Genomic DNA, 21710 nt, shown 5'->3' on the forward strand with positions numbered 1-21710 from the left:
ATATGGAAAATGTGATTATAAGTGAAACAAATGGACATAAAATACAAAGTGTTATCAGTGGTGAAATAAATCAACAGAGTGCATTAGAAAATGGCAACACGAACAGCATGAGTGAAATAAATAGAAGAGAAATCGAAGAATCTAGAAATGGTAAATACTAAATAATATTTATTTCTTTTTTCAGTTTATATATTTCTCTATTCTTTTTTTCTCCCTATTTTAGTAAATATATACTTCTTTCCTTCTCCCTATTTTAGTAAATATACTTATACTTATATATATAGATAAATATATTTATATATATATAAAGATCTCTATTTATAATTATAAATATCAGCATGGATGAAATGAAACTGAATAAAACGGAAATTGTGAATGAAACAAATGGATATGAAATACAAAATGGTAATGAAATAGCTAGAAGAGAAAGCAAAGAATTTAGTAATGGTAAATATTAGGAGGAGGGCGAATGGAAGAAGAGCCCGGCACGTCACCGGGCAGCCTCGAGTCGAACTCACGTTCGAAGGAGAAATACGAGCCGGACGTGCTGGTGAGAAACGCAAGACGAAATAGACCTTCGAGAGAGGTTCAGTGTCGATCTATGGGCGAGAGCGTAGTCGAAGCTAACACGGAAACGCGAAATCTGCTTCTTGGTACGATTAAGGAAAGCGACTTGAATAAAACGACGAACGTATGGTCTCGAAAAGATTATCCACACGAGACTGCTTCTCGGTCCGTTACGGATTGGCCCATGAACAAGAATGAAGCTACATACAAGGTGCATGCAGCAGCCCGGTAAACGCATGAAATCTAACGCGATCACGACTCTCGAGCTGCGAAGGAGAAACTCCGATCCAGCTACGAAAATTTCGGGTTTAAGTGAAGATAAAACGGGTTTGCAGGAAGTGGTAAAACCTACTTATTTAACACATTTCTAAGTGTTATTCGAGGAAGAAACGAGATAGTTCTTCCATGTGCCTCGACTGGAATTACAGCAACACTTCTAAAAGGAGGAAGAACTTATCACTCCCTATTCAAGCTTTCAATTCCAATTGATGATATAGTGCTAAATCTAATATCAGAGGAAATTCTCAAGCTGCACGAGAACTGATCATTGCCAAACTAATCATATGGGATGAGGTGAGCATGACTGTTGGACATGCTTTAACAGCGGTTGATAAACTTTTAAGAGATTTAATGAAAAATTCTCGATTATTTGGAGGAAAAGTAATTTTATTTGCAGGAGATTTTAAACAAAATCTTCCCGTAGTGCCACATGCACAGAAAGCAGCCATAATTGAGTCGACTGTAAAATACAGTTCTATATGGAGGAATGTAACTCAGGTTAAACTAAAGCAAAATATGAGAACTGGGGAAGAAAAAGAATTTGCAATTGGCTAATGCAACTCGGAGATGGTAAATTATCAAATACGGATGGACTACATCTCGATACAATTGAAATTCCCCAGAATTTTATATCAAAAGAATCTCTTATTGCTGAAATTTTTGGTGATAGAATCACCGCATGGAACAGATTTAAAAAAATCCAGATCGAACGATTCTTTGTCTTAAGAATGAGGATATATTCAAAATTAATGACGAAATTTTTTGTCTAATGGAAGGAGAAGAAAAAGAGTATCTCAATTGACTCTATTGTAAGTGATGATCCACAAGAGTAATTGAATTTTTCAACTGAGTTTTTAAACTCTTTGACACCTTCTGAAATGCCAGTTCATCGACTTAAAATAAAAGTCAGTGCTACAATAATCCTATTAAGAAATTTAAATACTAAAGAAGGACTCTGTAATGGCACAAGATTTATTGTTACTAATTTGAAAAATAATCTAATTTATGCAGAGGTTCTAACTGGTCCTGCTCGAGGACAGATTGCCTTTATTCCAAGGATATATTTAATTACAAGTGAAGTGAACTGCCATTTAAGTTTAAACAAAGACAGTTTCCTATTCGAGTGTCATTTGCTATGACAATCAATAAATCACAAAGACAAAGTTTAGAAAAAGTTGGGATTTATTTGCTACATCCTGTATTTGCTCATAGTCAACTTTATGTGGCATTTTCTAGAGCAACCAGAAAAGAAAGTGTAAAAATTAAGATTGATGAATTAAGCAATCAAGGACATCTAATAAAAAGAAGTAAAAAATGTTTTACAAAAAATGTAATATACAGAGAAATTTTATAAATTGAAAAATTATAAAATTGTATAAATGAATATAATATAGATAATTAAAATGTTAATAAAATATATATTTAATTAATTTTTAAATAAATTACATAAAAAATTATAAATATTAAAATTGTAAAAATAATTTTACAAATAATAATTAATTTTTAGCATGAGTGTAAGTGTGCAGTACGAAGTACGTTTTGAAATGTCAAAAAAGTAAATTGCGATCGATTCCCTCAAAATTGGTACCAAAATTTTTTTTTATAGTGGAATAGGCCTACTATTGGGGAAACCACTAAAAAAAGAAACGCATTTACAATAGTACCTTAAAGGTGATGCGGAAATCTATTGGCGTTAAATGTAAATATACGCTAGCACCTATTTGCGTGTTTTATTACATATGTCCTCCGGGGCTAAGCCTTTATAGATTTATAGTTTCCTAGCTTTGAGGTCCACGCGCTAGCTTTGAGGCCCGCGCGAAGCGCGGGCCGAAACGCTAGTATAAGTACCGGACGTCTGTCTGTCTGTGTGTCTGTCTGTCTGACCGCGAACTACTCATTCGTTAGTGGACCGAATTTTTATCAAGGGTACATGAAATAAAGGTAGAATTTCCCGGGAAGTGTCATAAAGTGTATAGTTTTTTGTTACCGATTTTCTGGAAACCGATTTTTCTAATTTTTCTAATTTTTCGGGAAATAATCGATTTAATTCGGGAAATAATCGACCAAATTTCAAAGAATTGTATATGAAACAGGGGTAGAATTTCCCGGGGAGTGCCATAAAGTGTAATAGTTTTTTGTTGCCGATTGTTTGGAAACCGATTTTTTTAATTTCTTTAACTTTTCGGGAAATAATTGACCGAATCTCAAAGAATTTGTGACGTAACAAATGTCACGTTTTTCACCCCAGATAGGAGCGTTGTGCCGCGGTAATGTATGAAATCAGCCGTAATTGAAGAATACCGAGTGCCATACCGCGGGAGGGCCCGCGCGACAAAGTGATCGCGAGTGCCCGTCTCGGGGATGCGAACGTACGGCCGCCGACAGTCAGCGTGTTTATGGTTTCGTTTCGTGTGATTTTGTTTCGCGTAATTTCGTTGCGGGTTATTTCGTTTCGTGTAATTTCGTTGCGTGTACTTTCGTTGCGGGCAATTTCGTAGCGTGGAATTTCATGATCGCCGTTGGCTTAACCGTGCCGTAGTTTTGAGAAGGGGCTCTCGCGCGTGAGAGGGTCTCGTAGTTATCGTTGCCGGTTAAGTTTGTGCCATTTGTAATTAGCTATCCGTGCGTTTCATCGGGATTAAGGAGGTTGAAGCGATCCAGTTGAGTCAATTGACGGTTTAGAAAAAAAATTTTTATTAGGTTATTAAAAAATCTGTATTAGGTATCATTTTATTCTCCATACGCTGCTATTGCATAAAACGTATAGTAAAAGTATCATATTATGCATCTTTATATTTTAATTAGCTAAAAACGAAACACTTTTTTTGCCAATGCCAACTTGAAAACTTGTGGTATTGCTAATTATTTCAATATAAAAATGGCATGAATATATGTTTTGCCGTTGATAGAATGAAATAATGATTCTTACTGGTAGCTCCCTTGACAATTATATAAGCTATCGATTTTTTAATAACTTTCCGTCGATTATATTAAATACGATTGAAACTTGGCAACGTTTCACTTTTATGGGGTTGGTAGCAATACTCGCCTCCGTGTTGAGCCACGTAACGGCAGTTGTGCTAAACGTAAACATGCCGGTGAATTTTCTGTCATTCTGGATAAGGTTAGGTGCCCGCGATTTGGCTATACCCAAATCCTGTCGGTATGTGTGCACGTTTTTGGTTGTTCTCTTCCGTGCTGTGTCTACTATATTGTGATAATGTCAACGATTTTTGGGTTCTCTTTTATGTTATGTTCACAATTTTTTGGTTTTCTTCCGTTAGATTTATGATTTTTTGGTTTTATTTCCAAAAAGAATCAAAAAATCGTGGACGTAGTACGGAAGAGAACCACAAAAATGTGCACATACCGACAGGATTCGGGTACAGCCAAAACGCGGGCGACGCTGCGTTGCCACATCTACCTACTCGCGAACTATCAACTGCTATTTCAGTCTAATTTCGATCGCTTTAACTTGTAATATATTTGTTATTAGATGGTGAATACGTGTTTTCTTGCGTTCTAAATGTTCGCATTAATTTACTGTACGCGTAGGCAAGTTTTTTGAGCGTTTATATAGACTAGATATTAAAAAAGAAAATTGGGATCAATCATCGCCGTCAACGCTTTCTCTATATAACCCCATGTAAAACGACGCATTTTTGGAAATTAATATCTCAGCTTCTGGATGGTCAATAAATCTGAAATAATTCTCACACATGCGGTAGATCCTATACTATCATATATATTTTTTACAAACTAAAATCTAGAGTTGACCAAACTGCTTCAACCTCCTTAATGGCCCACGGCCCACGGCTGTGCGGAGTTTACGGGTGAGGCCGTTCGTGCGTCTCGAGGGGAGAGAAGATCCCCAGCGTTGTCGCGGTAGACCGTAAGGAAATTGCGTTAATTGTTTAATTGTTAGACGTAGACGTTTCGAATATTTCGCGTTTGACCGTCCGGGTAGAATTCGCTGCAACTTATGTCGGGGAATACGAATTCGATCGGGATTGCCGTGCAGTTCGGCGACGGAATGAGTATCGCGCTCGTGGGGTGACACGTGGCGCGTACACGAATTCTGCTTGTTTGCCGTGGAACACGTTATCCTCCACATGTTATCTGCCTTAACTGAAATATAATTTTATGTTCTTTGTTATTTGCGTGTGATGATTGCGCTACGCTCCCTCTCTTATTCCAACCGCGGTTAATCAAAGAAGCCCAAGCTTGAGAATACTGCGATCTCGTGTATCGTGGTGCGAGAAATCGCACCTGGCACCCAACATTACATCTTAAAAATACTCAGTCGAGCTACTATCGGGGTTTTGGAGAGGAATATCGCGAATTCTAAGGAGATCTAGTGAAGAAAGCGACGGCGCGCTCCTCCACGGCCGGCGAGACCGTGAGGATGATGACATCGTCGTTGTCGTCACAAATTATATATGAAACAGAGATATAGAATTTACCGGGGAGTGCTATAAAGTGTATAATTTTTTGTTACCGATTTTTTTGGAAACTGGTACCGAAATTTTCGATTTTCTGGAAACAGGTTTTTCTAATTTTTCCAATTTTTTGGGAAATAATTGACCGAATCTCAAAGAATTATATATGAAACAGGGATAGAGTTTTCCGGGGAGTGCTGTAAAGTGTATAATTTTTTGTAACCGATTTTCTGGAAACCGGTTTTTTTAATTTTTCTAATTTTTTAAGAAATAACTGACCGAATTTCAAAAAATTATATATAAAACAGAGATAGAATTTTTCGGGGAGTGCTATAAAGTGTATAATTTTTTGTTACCGATTTTTTTGGAAGCCGGTTACAAAATTTTTCCAATTTTTTCGGAAATTAATTGACCGAAACTCAAAGAATTGTATATGAAGTAGAGGTAGAACTTTCTGGGGTGTGCTATAAAGTGTATTATTTTTTGTTACCGATCTTTTTGGAAACTGGTTCAGAATTTTTTGTTACCAATTTTTTTGGATACGGTTACAAAGTTTTTTCAATTTTTCTAGAATTAATTGACCAAATCTTAAAAAATTATATATGAAATATAAGGGTAGAAAGAACTATAAAATGTAATAGAATTAGAAAAATTGCTAATAAAAAAGGTGTTTCCGATTTTTGTTTAAAAAAATGTACGTGATTGTTCTAATTTCTTCAAATTTTGAGATATCAAGCTGAATTTCTTTAGATAATTTTTTGTTACTTTTTTAAAAACAATGCCCAAATTTTTTTAATTTTTCGGGGATGGTAAAGATGTGTATAATTTTTTATAATTAATTTTTTAAAAACCGGTTTCAAAACTTTATAATTTTTTGAGAATGGCTACGATGAGTTTATAGAAAAATTGCTAATAATAAAGGGGTTTCCGATTTCTGCTCCAATTTCTGTAGATTTTGATATAAGCTGAATTTTTTTTATGGATAATTTTTATAGATAAGTTTTTGTTACCGATCTTTTTGGAAACCAGTTACGAAATTTTTCTAATTTCTCGGAAGTTAATTGACCGAATTTCAAAAAATTGTATATGAAATAAAGGTAGATTTTCCTGGGGTTTGCTATAAAGGGTAATTTTTCGTTACCGATCTTTTGGGAATCCAGTTGCAAAATTTTTTCAATTTTTCGGCAATAAATTGACCGAATCTTAGAAAATTACTTATGAAATAGAGGTAAAAATTTTCCGTGGATTGCTATAAAGTGTATAATTTTTCGTTACCAATTTTTTTGAAAACCGATTACAAAATTTTTTCAATTTTTCGAGAATTAATTGACCGAATCTTAAAGAATTATATTATAAAATAAAAGTTGTGTTAAAATTTTTTTAATTTTTGGAAGAGAAGTTTAATTTTTTATTAATGAATAATTTTTTATTAATGAATTGATTTTCTTGAAACCGGTGCTAAAATTTTTTTAATTTTTTGATGATTTCGAAAAGAAAAAATAAATTGAAAGAAAATAAAAAAGTGTTAATAATGGCGGGTCAACGGAGGGTGAAAACGCGCGAGGCGCGAGCAAAAATAAAATTTAAAGACTAATATAAGGGATTACATTTTTGAAATATTTGACAATATGTTAATCTGCATCTATAATATCATCTATTATTTTTTATTTAAAAGAAAATTCGAAGATGTAGGTTAGAGTTTGAGGAGAAAGAATATCAAAGGTGCTCCTAATTAATGAGTGAGTTTGGGGAGAGGGGAATATATATATATATATATATATATATATATATATAAATTTGATATAAATGTTTATTAAAATAAGGCCAAATTACGAGATATCCAAATATATTAAAATTAATTATCTTGCATTTTGTCCTCTAGTTTGACCAGTTGCGAGAAGACATGTTCAAGTCCAATATGATATGTTGCTTTGTCATATGGCTCTTCATTGCCGTCTGCCAGGCCATAATCTTGTCTGAGTGAGTACACATAAGCAAGACAAATTAATCAATTAATAGCCGACTTTCTGCCTTTGGAACAAAAAATTTTGTCACGAGTAAAACGCTGTTTCCTGAAAATAAATAATTCCTTAAACTTTTCATTCTTTAACTTCTAAAACATATTTAATTAAGATTTCATATGTTTAAATATTTAATAGATATCCAAGGATATATCCACATATCCATATAACGTCCATATTTATGGTGGATATATATTTAATAGATATATCTATTAAATATATAAAAATATCCATGTCTCTCAAATAGCCACCAGGGATATCCATTAAATATCCACGTGTCATCCACATATCTATATCCACCAAGTATCTACCACATGTCTACCACAGATATTTACTAGTTCATAACGACACCGCTAAGCGGCGCATAATGGTAAGACCAACTTATAAGTAAATTTCTGTTGGAAGCGAATATAAGCAGGTCCCCGGCGAAACAAAATCGCGACATCCGCGGGTCTTCGAACCCGGCTCCTTTTTCAAATCTAGAGAAATAATATTTTTGAGATGCTGATTCAACGTTTATGTGCTTTATGGGGTTCTATCTATATCTATACTATATAAAACCCGACTGTTTGTCTGTCTGTCCGCGAACTACTAATTCGTTAGTGGACCGAATTTTTATCAAGGGCACATAAAATAGGGGTAGAATTTCCTAGGGAGTGCCATAAAGTGTATAGCTTATTGCTACCGATCTTCTGGAAACCGATTTTTTTTAATTTTTTTGGAAATAATCGACCGAATCTCAAAGAATTATATATGATACAGGGGTAGAATTTTCCGACGAGTGCTATAAAGTATATAATTTTTCGTTACCGATCTTTTTAGGAACCGGTACGGAAATTTTTTCAATTTTTCGGGAATTAATTGACCGAATCTTAAAGAATTGTATATGAAGTAGGGGTAAAATTTCCCGATAAAATGTACTATTTTCGGGGAGAGCTATTAAGTGTACTATTTTTTGTTACCGATTTTTTTGGAAACCGGGTCCGAATGACCAAATCTCAAAAAATTGTACATAAAGTAGGAGTTGAATTTTCCGGGAAGTGCTATAAAGTGTATAATTTTTTGTAACCGATTTTTTTGGAAACCGGTATCAAAAGTTTGACGAATTTTTTGGGAAATAATTAATCAAATTTTAAAGAATTGTATATAAAACAGGGGTAAAATTTCCCGGGAAGTGCTATAAACTGTACATTTTTTCGTTACCGATTTTTTTGGGAACCGGTATCTTTTTGAAAATCGGTTTAATTGAAAGTAGTATTTTTCAATTTACAGCATTTTAGAGAGAGAGAGAGAGAGAGAGAGAGAGAGAGAGAGAGAAAGAGAGACAGAAAGAGACTATTTGCGTGTCTTATTACATATGTTCTCCGGGGCGAAGCCCGGGTAACCAGCTAGTTTGTATATAATAGACATATATAAAAATAAAAAACATTAAATAAATATCCACACAGATGTCTAATCAATATCCACGAGACGTGCAGTAGTTATTTATATAAATATCCACTGGATATTTAATGGATATCTATTAAATATCTCGTGGACATCACACACATGGATATACATTGGGGATATTTAATAAATAAATATTAAATTCTGTGTGGGAAATTTTGAGAGGAAACATTAGGAACTAAAAAACAAAGAAATAAATACATAAATAAAAAATAAAAAAAGTTTAAAGATTTGTGTATATATTAGGGAAGATAACGCGTCTCCCTCGTTCCCTTCGTTAACAGCGCTCATGATGTGTTATATTCATATTTCTTTTTTTGTTAGTAGGATTTTAAGAATTTTTTTTAATTTTTTTTAATAATAACTATCAATGTCACATATAGTAATATATTAATAATTTTATTTTAATTTTATCAATATCGCAGTTGCATGATTCTCCTGATCTCGTTGCTGGTGACTACGGTGATCTTGGTGGCATCATCGATCCTGGTGATGGCGGAGGAGTTCAAAGGTATGCCGACGTATTTGCAGCACACATCATCCATGCTGGTGCACAACAAGAAGCATCGCACCATCTTCATTTGCGGCGTCATCAGCCTGATGACGTTGACGTCCATCATTGGCGTGTTGACCTGTCCCATCACGGTACGCCCTTACCAGGAAGTGATGGTACTAGAACAACAGCAGATACCGACGACAATCGCGGCGGCACCGCTTCCGATGCAGGAGAAGTTGACAGCAACGACCGCAAGGTCGAGCCTAGACCACTTTGTCCTTACATTCCTAGAAGCTGCCCTGAGCGACGAATCCACCGAGGAAGGAAAGACTGTCGCTTCAACAGAGAATAATACTCTGGAAACGGGCTCCAGCAATATCGAGCTGAAGTTGACACGGGTGGTGAACGATAGAACGCCCGGAAGAAGCAGGAGAGAGTTTTTCAGATTCTACAGGTGCGTTTGGAGGCATTAAATTTAAAAAAAAGATATTAATCATGTTTTGTTACAAGCGCCATCTAGCATCCCGCAAATTTGGACTAGCATTGTCGCAAAAACAATTATAAAATTAAGGAAAATTTATTGTATAAATTAATTATGGTGAAAGAAATAATTATGACTTCCTAATGAATGTCATGCTTATAATATTATCGCAGGTACGAGCAACATTATGGGAAGTTGGAAGCCGGTAGCCGATATCACAAACGAGTCACGCGCAAACGCGATGTCGAAGGAGGTTCCCAAAGAAAGATCCTCTCCATTGCCGAGGAGAATCAAGTCCGCTCAAAGCGGTTAATTAGAAGTCCCGATGAGCTTGAGGAGGCCGGCTGCATTCGACCAGAGTACATGGTGTTCACGTGGATTCTGTGCCTGATTGCGCTTGCTTCAGCCCTAAAGCTATACTACCTGGTGAAGACTGCGCTGGCCGCGGCGATTGTCCTGGTGTATGCGATGCTGATCCTCGTTGTGTGCAAGGATATGTTCACCGAGAGAGAAAGAAACGCGTAAGTCGTTTGGATTGATGTTTAAAATGCTCCTCAGCGTTAAATAATGCAATAAAATATTTAATTTTTGCGATAAAATGTACTTACAATCAGTAAGCAAAATGATAGCAGTCTGTCGGCAGATTTTAGTAACAAATTTAATCAGACATGTCAGCAGACTGACATCAACTGCATTCCCATTCAACTTACGTTAGCAGAGTCTGCTAACATAAATAATCAGACAGCAGAAACCGCGCAGAGCCTGAACCGTTCCAGCAGAATCTACTCAATTTCTACCGCCAATCTGCTAACTAATTATGTTATAATTAGCAAACTCTATTATACTTTTGTTGGCATTCTGCTAATATTATGAGAAATGTATTCAAAACCGGCATCAAATCTGTAGTTTTTCTACCGACAAAATTTATAACAGATACTTGGTATAAAGATCTACTTTTGACAGACTTGGCTGTCTGGGTACCTAACAGTTCTGTTAATCCATAGATAACAGTAAATAAGAGCAATGCTTACATTTATGTCGAAAAAGTTCAGGAATGTGCATGTATAATTAGTAGCAAAATTGTAAAGGTTATTTATGGTTTTTAATTTAACTCTGAATTTTTAATGTAACAGCTAGTAATCAAAAAATTCTTTGTGCATCATTCCATGTTCGCTCTTAATCTCTTTTCCAGATCAGCGATATCTCTACCGGCGCAAATGTTGACCTTCCTAATGGTCTTCCTCGTGATGGTGACGTATCACGGTAGATTGGTAGAGGTAACGTCGCGTCTGGACTTCCTGTGGAAGCAGCAGGCCGAGAGAGAGTTGAGCGACATGATCGAGTCGCGGCACAACAATATGCAGCTCCTGAAAAACATCCTACCGGACCATGTGGCGCATCATTTCCTTACAGTAGATCGCGCGCCGGAAGTAAGGCTCAATTTTATTTTATTTAACAGACAACTCTGATGGCAAGGTGTCTTAAAATCATGTTATTATAATCAAAATTTCTATAAAAATTTTCAAACTTTTTCAAAATGCTAAGAATTTGTCAGATTTTTTATACGAATTAGAACGTTTTTCAAAAAAACTCAGACAAAATATTATATATTTCAGATTTTTCTCGCCACCCCACATCTTTGTAGAAATCTGAATAGATATGAGAAAATTTATGCAATTTATCAGAAATTTTCATATTAGGTATACTGAAATATTTCGAAAATCCTCATTCAATTATTTCTGGAAGCATCTGAGAAATTTTATGTTTTTTCAGAATTTTTAATAAGTCAATTTTTAGAAAATTTCTGAGAAAATGTAAGAAATTTTTTTACCAGGGAAATATACTTACTTTGTTACTATATCTCTTCGTCAATACAGGAACTCTACTCGCAATCGCGGGACAAGGTCGGCGTGATGTTCGCCAGCGTGCCGAATTTCACGGAATTTTATTCGGAGGACGTGAACAAGGGAATGGAGTGCATTCGCCTACTTAACGAGATCATCGGTACAGCGATCTGTCGTTAAACTTCCTCGATGTCGATAATGTCAACATTTCTAATCCTGTTTTTTCTATATCTGTCCTTGTTTAACTATAATAATCTGTATTGTTCGCTGCGCCATCTCTCGCTATACACGCAATACTGCTTACCCTATCAACCTGCATGTGCTTTTGCACAAAATAGTAGTGAAAGTTCAAACTTTTTTGTTACGTTTTTAATTTTAGTTTTTCATGTACATACGGTATATATTCTTTATGTAACACGTGCATGGAAAGTGGCCCATTGGGCACGCTACGCGTGCGTGATAGACCACTTTCCACGCACTTGCAACATAAAATAGGGTGTGCAAGTCGTGCGTAAAAATGAAAATTCCCGGCCTTCGGCTCGTGCGTCAACTCCGCACCCGGGAATTTTCATCTTACGGCACTTGTTGCACAAATAACTATTGTTCACATTATACGAATGGTGCGCGTGTATCTCATTTTGTACATATAAACTGTACAACTCCTGTATATTAAGCAAACATTTACGGTAGCTATAGATGACAGCTCAAAAATGTATTTAAAAAATTTTTGTTTTTAAATCAACAGTCGCACTATTTGTTTTTGTGCATATTTCAATTGTGTACAAAAATTTTTAAGTTCTGTGCAGTCTACTCAAAGTTGGAACTATCCCTGTAATTGTCGGTAATTTGGGTCCCTTTTAGTTTAGGATTCCCTTAAGATCGATATACATTTTTATATTTTCTTCATATTTTGGTCACATTGATGCTTTGACGTGTAATTTGTAACTTGCAATACACAGCTGATTTCGACGAGCTGCTGGACGAGACACCGTTTCAATGCATCGAGAAGATAAAGACGGTCGGCGCTACTTACATGGCAGCCTCGGGCCTGAATCCCAGCCAAACCGTAATAATAAAATATAAAACATAATGCAACATGCAACGCAATATATATATATATATATATACACACACACACACACAATGTGTCCAACGAGATATACAGGACATTGTAAAATCATGTTTTTCACTAAATATTTCTTGGTTAATTTAGATTAATCTCAACGAAAATTTCTAACTTATTAAATACTCGAATTTCAATTTGGAATTTAATTACAAAAATATATAACACGAGAAATTGGAAAAAATTAAAAAGCTACTAAAAGGTCTTTTAGTTGACAGTATTTTGGTGGTTCTGATAAAATCCTTGATATACTGAAAATATCTAGTATATTTTTAAATTCCTAGTCTCGAAAAAAAAAAGTTTACCTTTTAATATATACATTAGCGATAGGATTAAGTAGTTTACAAGTTTTTCGAATCTGTTGGCATAGTTTCGAATTCTTTATGATTACTTTTAAAATAAAAGCAATACTTTTAAGTAGACTCGAAATGGGTTCAAACCCTCTATAAGTATCTCGAAAAACAAAAGCATTACTTCCAAGTAAACTCGAACCTGGAGCAAATATGTTCGAATCTTTTATGACTTTACTAGAAATTTTATGTTCCTTCGAATCAAAACGTTTGTGTAAAGCGACAATTATTTTAATTTTTTTATAATTACAAATATTATATTGTCAATAGTTGAAATAAAATATAATAAAAACACAATTAAAAATATATAATAAAGTCACTTAAAATCTTTACACATTACATTCTTTAAACTAACAACTTTGTTCTTAAAGTTCGAGTACTACTTGTAAAAGATTAGGAACTACTTGAAAGTATACATTTTTATTTCTTGCAAGTACCCATTCTAAAATTCGAAACTAACTCGGAATCGATTACTTCAAATACAATGTATGGAAAATTGATAATTATTTACTTTTGGGGACACCACGCCGATAACATATGTTATCAAGGACATGACTTTGAGTATAAACTTTTCCTTATAACTTAATCAGCGGTTATTGCTTATTTAAAAGTTATGAACAAAAAAAGTTGGTAAATATTTAGTATTAAGGAGCCACCTTCAATTTCCATAATTTTGAAATATGTTGTCAAGTTCATCACTTTGAGTAATATTGTGAAGATTTTAGTTAAGGATCGTTACTTATTAAAAAGTTATTAACAAAGAAAATATAATGAATAGTAGGTATGTAATTCTATGATACCGTATATAACCCAATCCAATTGTTGTGTGGGTGGAAAAGTGTACGTGTGGATGCAGTGGGTTCCACTTCCTCAGGGGCGGAACTCACTGCATCCACGCATACACTTTTCCACTAACACAACATTTGTACGGTTTAAGTTTTCAACTTTTCACGTGAACCGAGGTCCACCCACCACGGCTTACGTATATACTGTCTATACCTATACATCAGTAAATTACTTCCCTTAGCACTGACATAAACATATTTCTCAAACTTTTTTTGTTCATAACTTTTAAATAAGCAATGACCGCCGAATAAGTTATAAGGAAAAGTTACTCGGGGTCATGTCCTTGACAACATATGTCAAGCTCAAAGTCATCGGCGTAATATTCCTTAAAGTAAATAATTACCGGAATATTATTTTTATTCAATGTATGGAATATTACTCAAATCCTAAAAAATGAAACTTAATTATTGGAAACAGAAGTCGTTTTTGTCGACCCAAAACTGGCCAAATAATTAATATATTTAAACTCACAACGTTTCGACCGTAATTTCGGTCCTTCTCAAGTGAGAAAATTAATCAAGCCATACATCCTCAAAAACCGCGTACAAAATATCCATTACGTCGCTGACATCGTGCCCTAACTACATCATGCATACGTAAAGCTAAAAAGTGAAAAAAACTCACGATAGTCAATAAGATAAAATAATTGCTCAGAAGTCATAAGATGAAAAGATAGAATAAAAAATAAAATTAAATTAAAGTAAAAAATGTACAGAGTAAAATAAAAAGCTTACATATCCTGTGCGTCAAGACAAAAAATAAGAACAGTATACAGCGTGGAACAAAAAAAACGTCGCAAGCCATATCCACGAACACTTCCGTGCAGCGTGACAGTCGAAGTCATACTGAAATGACCGATGCAATAAGCGAATAACTAGAATGAGTTCGCAGGTAGAAACGAGCAGAACAAAAGTGCAAAGTAAGTGACACCAATCACCCGGTTGTAATTCGCGGGCAGATTTTCCGTGTCTTTTGGAGAGACAATTTAAGAAACGAGAAATCTCAGAAATGTTTTTTATTAAAAAATGCAATTGCGCAATCAATTTTGAAAAAGACACGGAAAATTTGCTCGCGTATTACAACCGCCGGGTGATTGGCGTCACTTAGTTTGCACTTTTGTTATGCTCGTTTCTGCCTGCGAACACATCTAGTAGTTAGGGAGCTGGCGCGCGAGCAAAATTTCTATATGATCTGCTCATGTGGCAGACATTATTAATAGCGATAATTGTACCATAAGAAACATTAAGGACCGCGTCTGCCACCATAGTAGCGCTGCGTTGTCAATTGACAGCGCCTCGAATTTGTTAAAAAAAAGGAGGTACTATATGATTTGCTCATGTCTGCCTCTGAGGCTGATGTTCAGAATCCTTCTGAAAACGAAGAAAATCGAAAAGGCAGAGATCCAGGGCTCTGACTTTTGTAGTAATCAATTTTTCAAGTTTTTTTATAATTTAAAAAAGTGTATATGAAGTGCACACTTGGCAGACCTGAATTGTTCGATTAAAGACAATGTGAAGAACCACAGAAAAATGGTCTGCCAGCATGTTGCCTCTGCGTTGTCAATTGACAGCGCTTCAAAAATGTTAAAAAAAAAGGTGTACTATATCATGTGCTCATGTCTGCCTCTTGGTATGATGTTTAGATTTCTTATAAAAACAAAGAAAATCGATTCCAAAGGCAGACCGTTTGAATATTTTTTTTTAAAAACTCGACGTTCGCGCCAAGCTACAAGTAAAAAATTCTACGTCTACAAAATATCAATGAAAATAATTAATGTTACATATAAGCAATCGATAGGAGCGATTTTCAAAACATATTTCAAATATTCGGGTTCTAAGTCTGTTAACTGTCGTCCCGCAGGTACAAAATAACTGCATAGTTTGTCTTTCTTTTATTGGAGAGAAGTGAGTAAGAACGGTATAATTCAGTAGTTCCGACCTTTTCCATATTGTGTATCTAAATGTATATGTACACTGAAAGAAATATATATATATATATTTTTTTTTTTTTCCAAAAAAATTTTGTTGATTTAATAAAACCGGAAGATTGTATGTTGCCAAGCAAAATTGTTTTGTTGATTCAACAAAATTTTTCCCTCAGTGTACGATACAGCTGGGGTATACCTATATATAGATATAAATGTATATAATAGCCTTCTCTTCTTTCGCACGCTTTCTTTCCCTTTCAGGCACGTTCGCTCGTACGAAGAAAAACGTCTTATAAAGCATAAGGCTTAGTAGATGATTTAGAGCGCGTGCTCCAAAACGCTCGCATTAAGAGTTTTGGAGTATTTGGAGTAATTGGAGTATTTGGAGTCTTTGGAGTTTTTGAAGTAATTCTAATATGTAATCAATAGGAGGGTATCGGCCAATAACGAGCAAAGACAAATTAGTTATAATTGTCGATTTTTTAAATGTATTGTCAACAATAATGTTGAAGGGACGTTTCGACACACCGTGCCTTCTTCAGCCTCATGATATACATTAAAATATATACGCTTCAAACTATTTTTACAATCAAAAATTACCTTAGATATTATGACGTCGCACAAAATTTACAACTACGTATGGATTTAATAAGTGGGTCTCTAAGCTGTTGATAGCCTGAGTTATCTCGGTGCGCATTAGTTTGAAGATCTTCATTTTAAATCGAACAGGATCCATGATTTTTTCCTTTTCCCATGATTTTAATGTATATCATGAGGCTGAAGAAGGCACGGTGTGTCGAAACGTCCCTTCAACATTGTTGACAATACATTTGAAAAATCGACAATTATAACTAATTTGTCTTTGCTCGTTATTGGCCGATACCCTCCTATTGTTTATATACACGAGCTTGTTTTGTTATTTTTATGTTTATATAAACCCTGGCCTACAATGGGTTATTATCGTTTTAACGTTAAATCTATATCTTGTTTTTTCGGTGAAAACGCTTCCATACTATTGAAACAATGGATCGACACGAATTATAGAGTTATAAGATCTTTATCCAAATTACAATTCTTAAAATTGTGTAAACATAATGGTTTAATACCATCACACTTAGATTGCAACTACGTAAACAATATTAACTTGTTTCATGTAAGATCGAAGAACAAAGTGGAGAGTTCATTACATAAGTTAAAATATAACATTTTAAATATTGAGATTTTTGATTTACACAGAACAGTAAATTACTTACATAAAAAGATTGGCTTCCTTTCCAACAAATTATCCAACATATTACCAGTATACATATGGAATGACATTCAGACGCATTATAATATTCCTTTATTAAACCTGCAAAGTAGATTAGAGATGTCTAGCAACAAAAAATTTAATTGGCTAGCTCATAAAAGTAAACTAAATCAAATTAAATCATCGAAAGCAATAACAATGTTTTCGAGCATTAACAAAAGCAACCCTAACGAAGTACAATACACACGTAACAAACCTCCCAACAATCCACTTTACACTGTAATTGAAACTTTCATCCAACCAGAAGATTTCATAGATGAAACTATTGACCCTTTGAAAAAAACCAATGACAAATGGTTTGTCAATCTCTCTAACATGGTCATCCCTCAGGATGTTACTGATTTGTTGCAGTTGGGAAGCAATTTTTGCCTCCCGAACAGTTTAAACAGAAAGAAGAATATACACGAGTTTATTAAAGATATAGAAGGGAATACTAAACGCCTAAACATTAGCAACCTCTCTCGAATTAGAAATGCAGTTATCCCACAATTACATAATTACCTATATTCTAAACCCACTATCAATAATATCAACACGAAGCTTCTTACTAGCTATAAAATTACCCAGAGGTTTTGTAAAAACAATCCTAATATAATCTTTACACGGGCAGATAAAGGTAATATCACTTTTGCGATGAATAGAGTTGAATACATTCAAAAAACAGAAGAGATGTTAAAAGATGATAGTACCTATACAGTTATAAATAAGAACCCTGCAAAACAAATTGAAAACAAATGTAACAATTTACTCAAATTATGGTTCAACAAAAACTACATTTCGAAACAGAGTTATTTCATAATGCATTCCAGCGACGCATTATTACCCAAAGCGTATGCCCTTCCAAAAATCCACAAGCCGAATAATCCGTTCCGACTAATTGTATCCTCAATTAATACAGCACTTTATTCCTTTGCCAGTTATTTACAAAAGATTATTTCTGATAACATTCCTAAAACAAGAAGCCATGTGAACAATAGCTTTGACTTATATAAGGAGCAGCTCTCTGGTAAGATATTGGGAAAATCAGACATTCTCATATCTTTAGACGCGACTTCTCTTTTTACGAATATTCCTCTAAATCTTTCATAGACTGGTATCACAAGGATACATATTATTCGAACCATCCGGAATGCCATAAAATCGGCACGATATACGGTTTAGTTGATAGAGCCATACTTTTATCTCATCCTACGTTCCAGTCTAAGAACATTAAGTATGTTATCGAATTGTTAATTGCCAATGGTTATCCCTTAAATTTAATTTTCAAACGAATTAATATAAGATTGAATAAATTGTTCAACGGCAAACTTAATATGAATAGAAATAAAATTGATACAATTGATTCGGATGACATTGATGGAAGAAAAACTATTGTTATACCATTTATCAATAATATCTCAGATAAAGTAGCTCGTTTTTTTTTTTTTTTTTTTTTAAATAAAAACGAACATGTAATTGGTTACAGATTGCTGAACAAATTAAACAAATTCATAAGAACACATAAAGATGTTTCTGAACTGTGCGTGAATAATAATGTCATCTACAAAATTAATTGTAACAATTGTGATGCCTCTTATGTGGGGCAAACCAAAAGGCAATTAAAAACAAGAATTAATGAACACAAAACTAACTTTAAATTGGATCCATCAAAGCATTCGGTCATAACGGAACATATGCAAAATCTCAACCATAGTTTCAATTGGAACAATCCTGTAATATTGGATTTTGAGACAAATTATCATAAACGGCTGATTTCCGAAATGATTCACATAAAAGAACAAAAAAACGGCATTAATTCCAACAAAGATACTGAATTACTTGATGGGTCATATTTTAGTATCTTAAGCGAACTTAGTAACAATTCATAGGGACTTAGTTGCGTATAGACCGATAGTTATGGTTGGTTGACTGTGTCACGACGTTTGTTACTTGTTACCCAGTCGCACGGAGGATTCGAATCAGTACGGTACTTAAAAATAGCTCTCGGTGTTTCCACAAATTAGTATGTAGAATTGTTAACTTTTATTACTATTTTACTTTTTGACAAACAACATAATTCACTTCATTACATTACAGTCCACACGCGTTCGAATTTTATATATTTAACTCCTATTGTGACGAACTGGCTTCGCTGACTGACACGATTGATTCCCATTGTCTACTGAGGAAAAAATCATGGATCCTGTTCGATTTAAAATGAAGATCTTCAAACTAATGCGCACCGAGATAACTCAGGCTATCAACAGCTTAGAGACCCACTTATTAAATCCATACGTAGTTGTAAATTTCGTGCGACGTCATAATATCTAAGGTAATTTTTGATTGTAAAAATAGTTTGAAGCGTATATATTTTAATGTATATCATAAGGCTGAAGAAGGCACGGTGTGTCGAAACGTCCCTTCAACATCGTTGACAATACATTTGAAAAATCGACAATTATAACTAATTTGTCTTTGCTCGTTATTGGCCGATACCCTCCTATTGTTTATATACACGAGCTTGTTTTGTTATTTTTATGCTAATATGTAATTTTGAAGTAAGCGCTTATATAGTATCTAAAAAATCGGAGCGCGCGTTAGCAAAACGTGCGATTCAAAGTGCCCTATGTCCTATGTGTACTATGCCTAAATATTTGAAACATAGCGTTGTACGTACGCACACAAACGCAGCACCAGGAGATGGCACTACCATCAAAACATAAGACGCTCGTTGTAGGGCGGAGAGTAAAACTATAATAGTAAAACTATTAATAATAACAATAATCAGCCGTAATACCCGCTTTCCCTTGATTCCATAAATTTCAAAAAATTGTACAGCTCAAAATCAGTGAGCAAAATGTCTGCCAAATTTTTTTCGTATTCAGGGAGTCATAATGAATCGAATGGACGCAACTAGAACCATAAGAAAATGACTTAGGCCCGGTTTCACCAACGTGATTTAATCTAATCGGTCGATTAACTCACTGTTCGTCTCTTTCTAAGAGAGACAGTTAGAAAGAGGTGAAGAGTGAGAGTTTTTACAAATTTGAAGCGCTGTAACGCAAAAACGCAGCGACGTAGGACTTTAATTGACTGGACCAAATCGATTCGTATTGATCTGAATAACTTTAATCCCTATCGATACGAAACATGAGCAAATCATGTAGCGAAATGCTCGCCAGCTCCCTAATTATAGTTATTCGCTTATTGTATCGGTCATTTCAGTATGACTTCGACTGTCACGCTGTACGGATGTGTTCGTAGATATGGCTTGCGACGTTTTCTTTGTTCCACGCTGTACTGTTCTTATTTTTTGTCTTGACGCACAGGATATGTAAGCTTTATTTTATTTTACTCTGTACATTTTTTACTTTAATTTAATTCTATTTTTTATTCTAACTTTTCATCTTATGACTTCTAAGCAATATTATATCTTATTGGTTATCGTGAGTTTTTTTTCACTTTTTAGCTTTACGTATGCATGATGTAATGAGAGCACGATGTCAGCTACGTAATGGATATTTTGTACGCGGTTTTTGAGTATGTATATGACTTGATTAATTTTCTCACTTGAGAAGGACCGAAATTACGGTCAAAACGTTGTGAGTTTAAATATATTAATTATTTGGCCAATTGGGTTGAACAAAAACGTCTTCTGTTTTGAATTTATTTACTGGCGAAGGAAACTACTTGTTTTGTTTTTAATTATTGGATTTGACTCGGATTTTTAAGTATATATTGAACTTGATCTTATCTCTAATATATATTAATGTCCATTTCTACCAATGTAGATTAACTTTAATTTAGGTTTAACTTACTTTTTATCTTTTCCTAGTTTTAAAGATTAGAAAAAGATAAAAAGTGAGTTAAACCGAGATTAAAATAAAATTTCATTAGTAAAAAATGGACATAAAAGGTTTAAATTGGATAAATTGATGTGGGGTACAAAATTTGAACTCAAATGACAGGATAATGGCGGCGACGATATGGAGCACTTGTGCAGGCTGGTGGACTACGCGGTGGCCATGCGCCATCGTCTCGAGGACGTGAACGTTCACTCATTCAACAATTTTGACCTGCGAGTGGGCATCAGCTGTGGGCCCCTCGTAGGCGGCGTGATCGGAGCCCGAAAGCCGGTCTTCGACATATGGGGCAACACCGTGAACGAGGCTTCCAGAATGGACTCCACCGGTGTGATGGGCAAGATACAAGTCCCGCATGACATCGCCAGGGTAATAATAAAAGCGACAATCATAATGGTTTTAAAAAAAACGGTTCTGAGCTTCGTACACAAATTATTTCTTAATTTTTTGCATGTCGATACTTTGAAAGGTAAATGCAGAGCGACGCTTCAATGATATTTTCATGCAACCTATGTTCATTTTTTCGTCGACTTTATATTTTATTCTCTAAAATAGCAATTGAGAATCGCGCTAATTTATCAATCCGTCGTGTGCGAGCAGTTTCTGGAATCGAGGGGTTATCAGACTCAGAAACGCGGGCTAATCGAAGTGAAGGGGAAAGGCACGATGGAGACGTACTTCGTGTTGGGCAAAGCCACCCTACAACAAGAGGGTACTCCTAGGCACAGAAGCACCTGCCG

At 34.8% G+C, this 21710-nt stretch overlaps 1 protein-coding gene across 5 annotated transcripts in view; it reads left to right on the forward strand.

Moving 5' to 3' along the window:
• Adcy8 (adenylyl cyclase 78C) overlaps positions 1 to 21710 on the forward strand; it is a 37418-nt gene that overhangs the window by 15283 nt on the left and 425 nt on the right. For all 5 annotated transcript variants that reach the window (XM_077421021.1, XM_077421017.1, XM_077421018.1 and 2 more), the window contains 8 exons: positions 7168 to 7265; positions 9178 to 9702; positions 9903 to 10250; positions 10922 to 11159; positions 11607 to 11733; positions 12533 to 12639; positions 21076 to 21339; positions 21571 to 21710. The exon at positions 21571 to 21710 is cut by the window's right edge and continues 425 nt beyond it. In XM_077421021.1, the coding sequence (XP_077277147.1) occupies positions 7168 to 7265; positions 9178 to 9702; positions 9903 to 10250; positions 10922 to 11159; positions 11607 to 11733; positions 12533 to 12639; positions 21076 to 21339; positions 21571 to 21710 (1847 nt within the window). The remainder of the gene's footprint in view (positions 1 to 7167; positions 7266 to 9177; positions 9703 to 9902; positions 10251 to 10921; positions 11160 to 11606; positions 11734 to 12532; positions 12640 to 21075; positions 21340 to 21570) is intronic.

Source organism: Temnothorax americanus, unplaced genomic scaffold (genome assembly GCF_048541705.1).
Source record: "Temnothorax americanus isolate GAGA-0224 unplaced genomic scaffold, ASM4854170v1 Scaffold63, whole genome shotgun sequence".
Taxonomy (NCBI): Eukaryota; Metazoa; Arthropoda; class Insecta; order Hymenoptera; family Formicidae; genus Temnothorax; species Temnothorax americanus.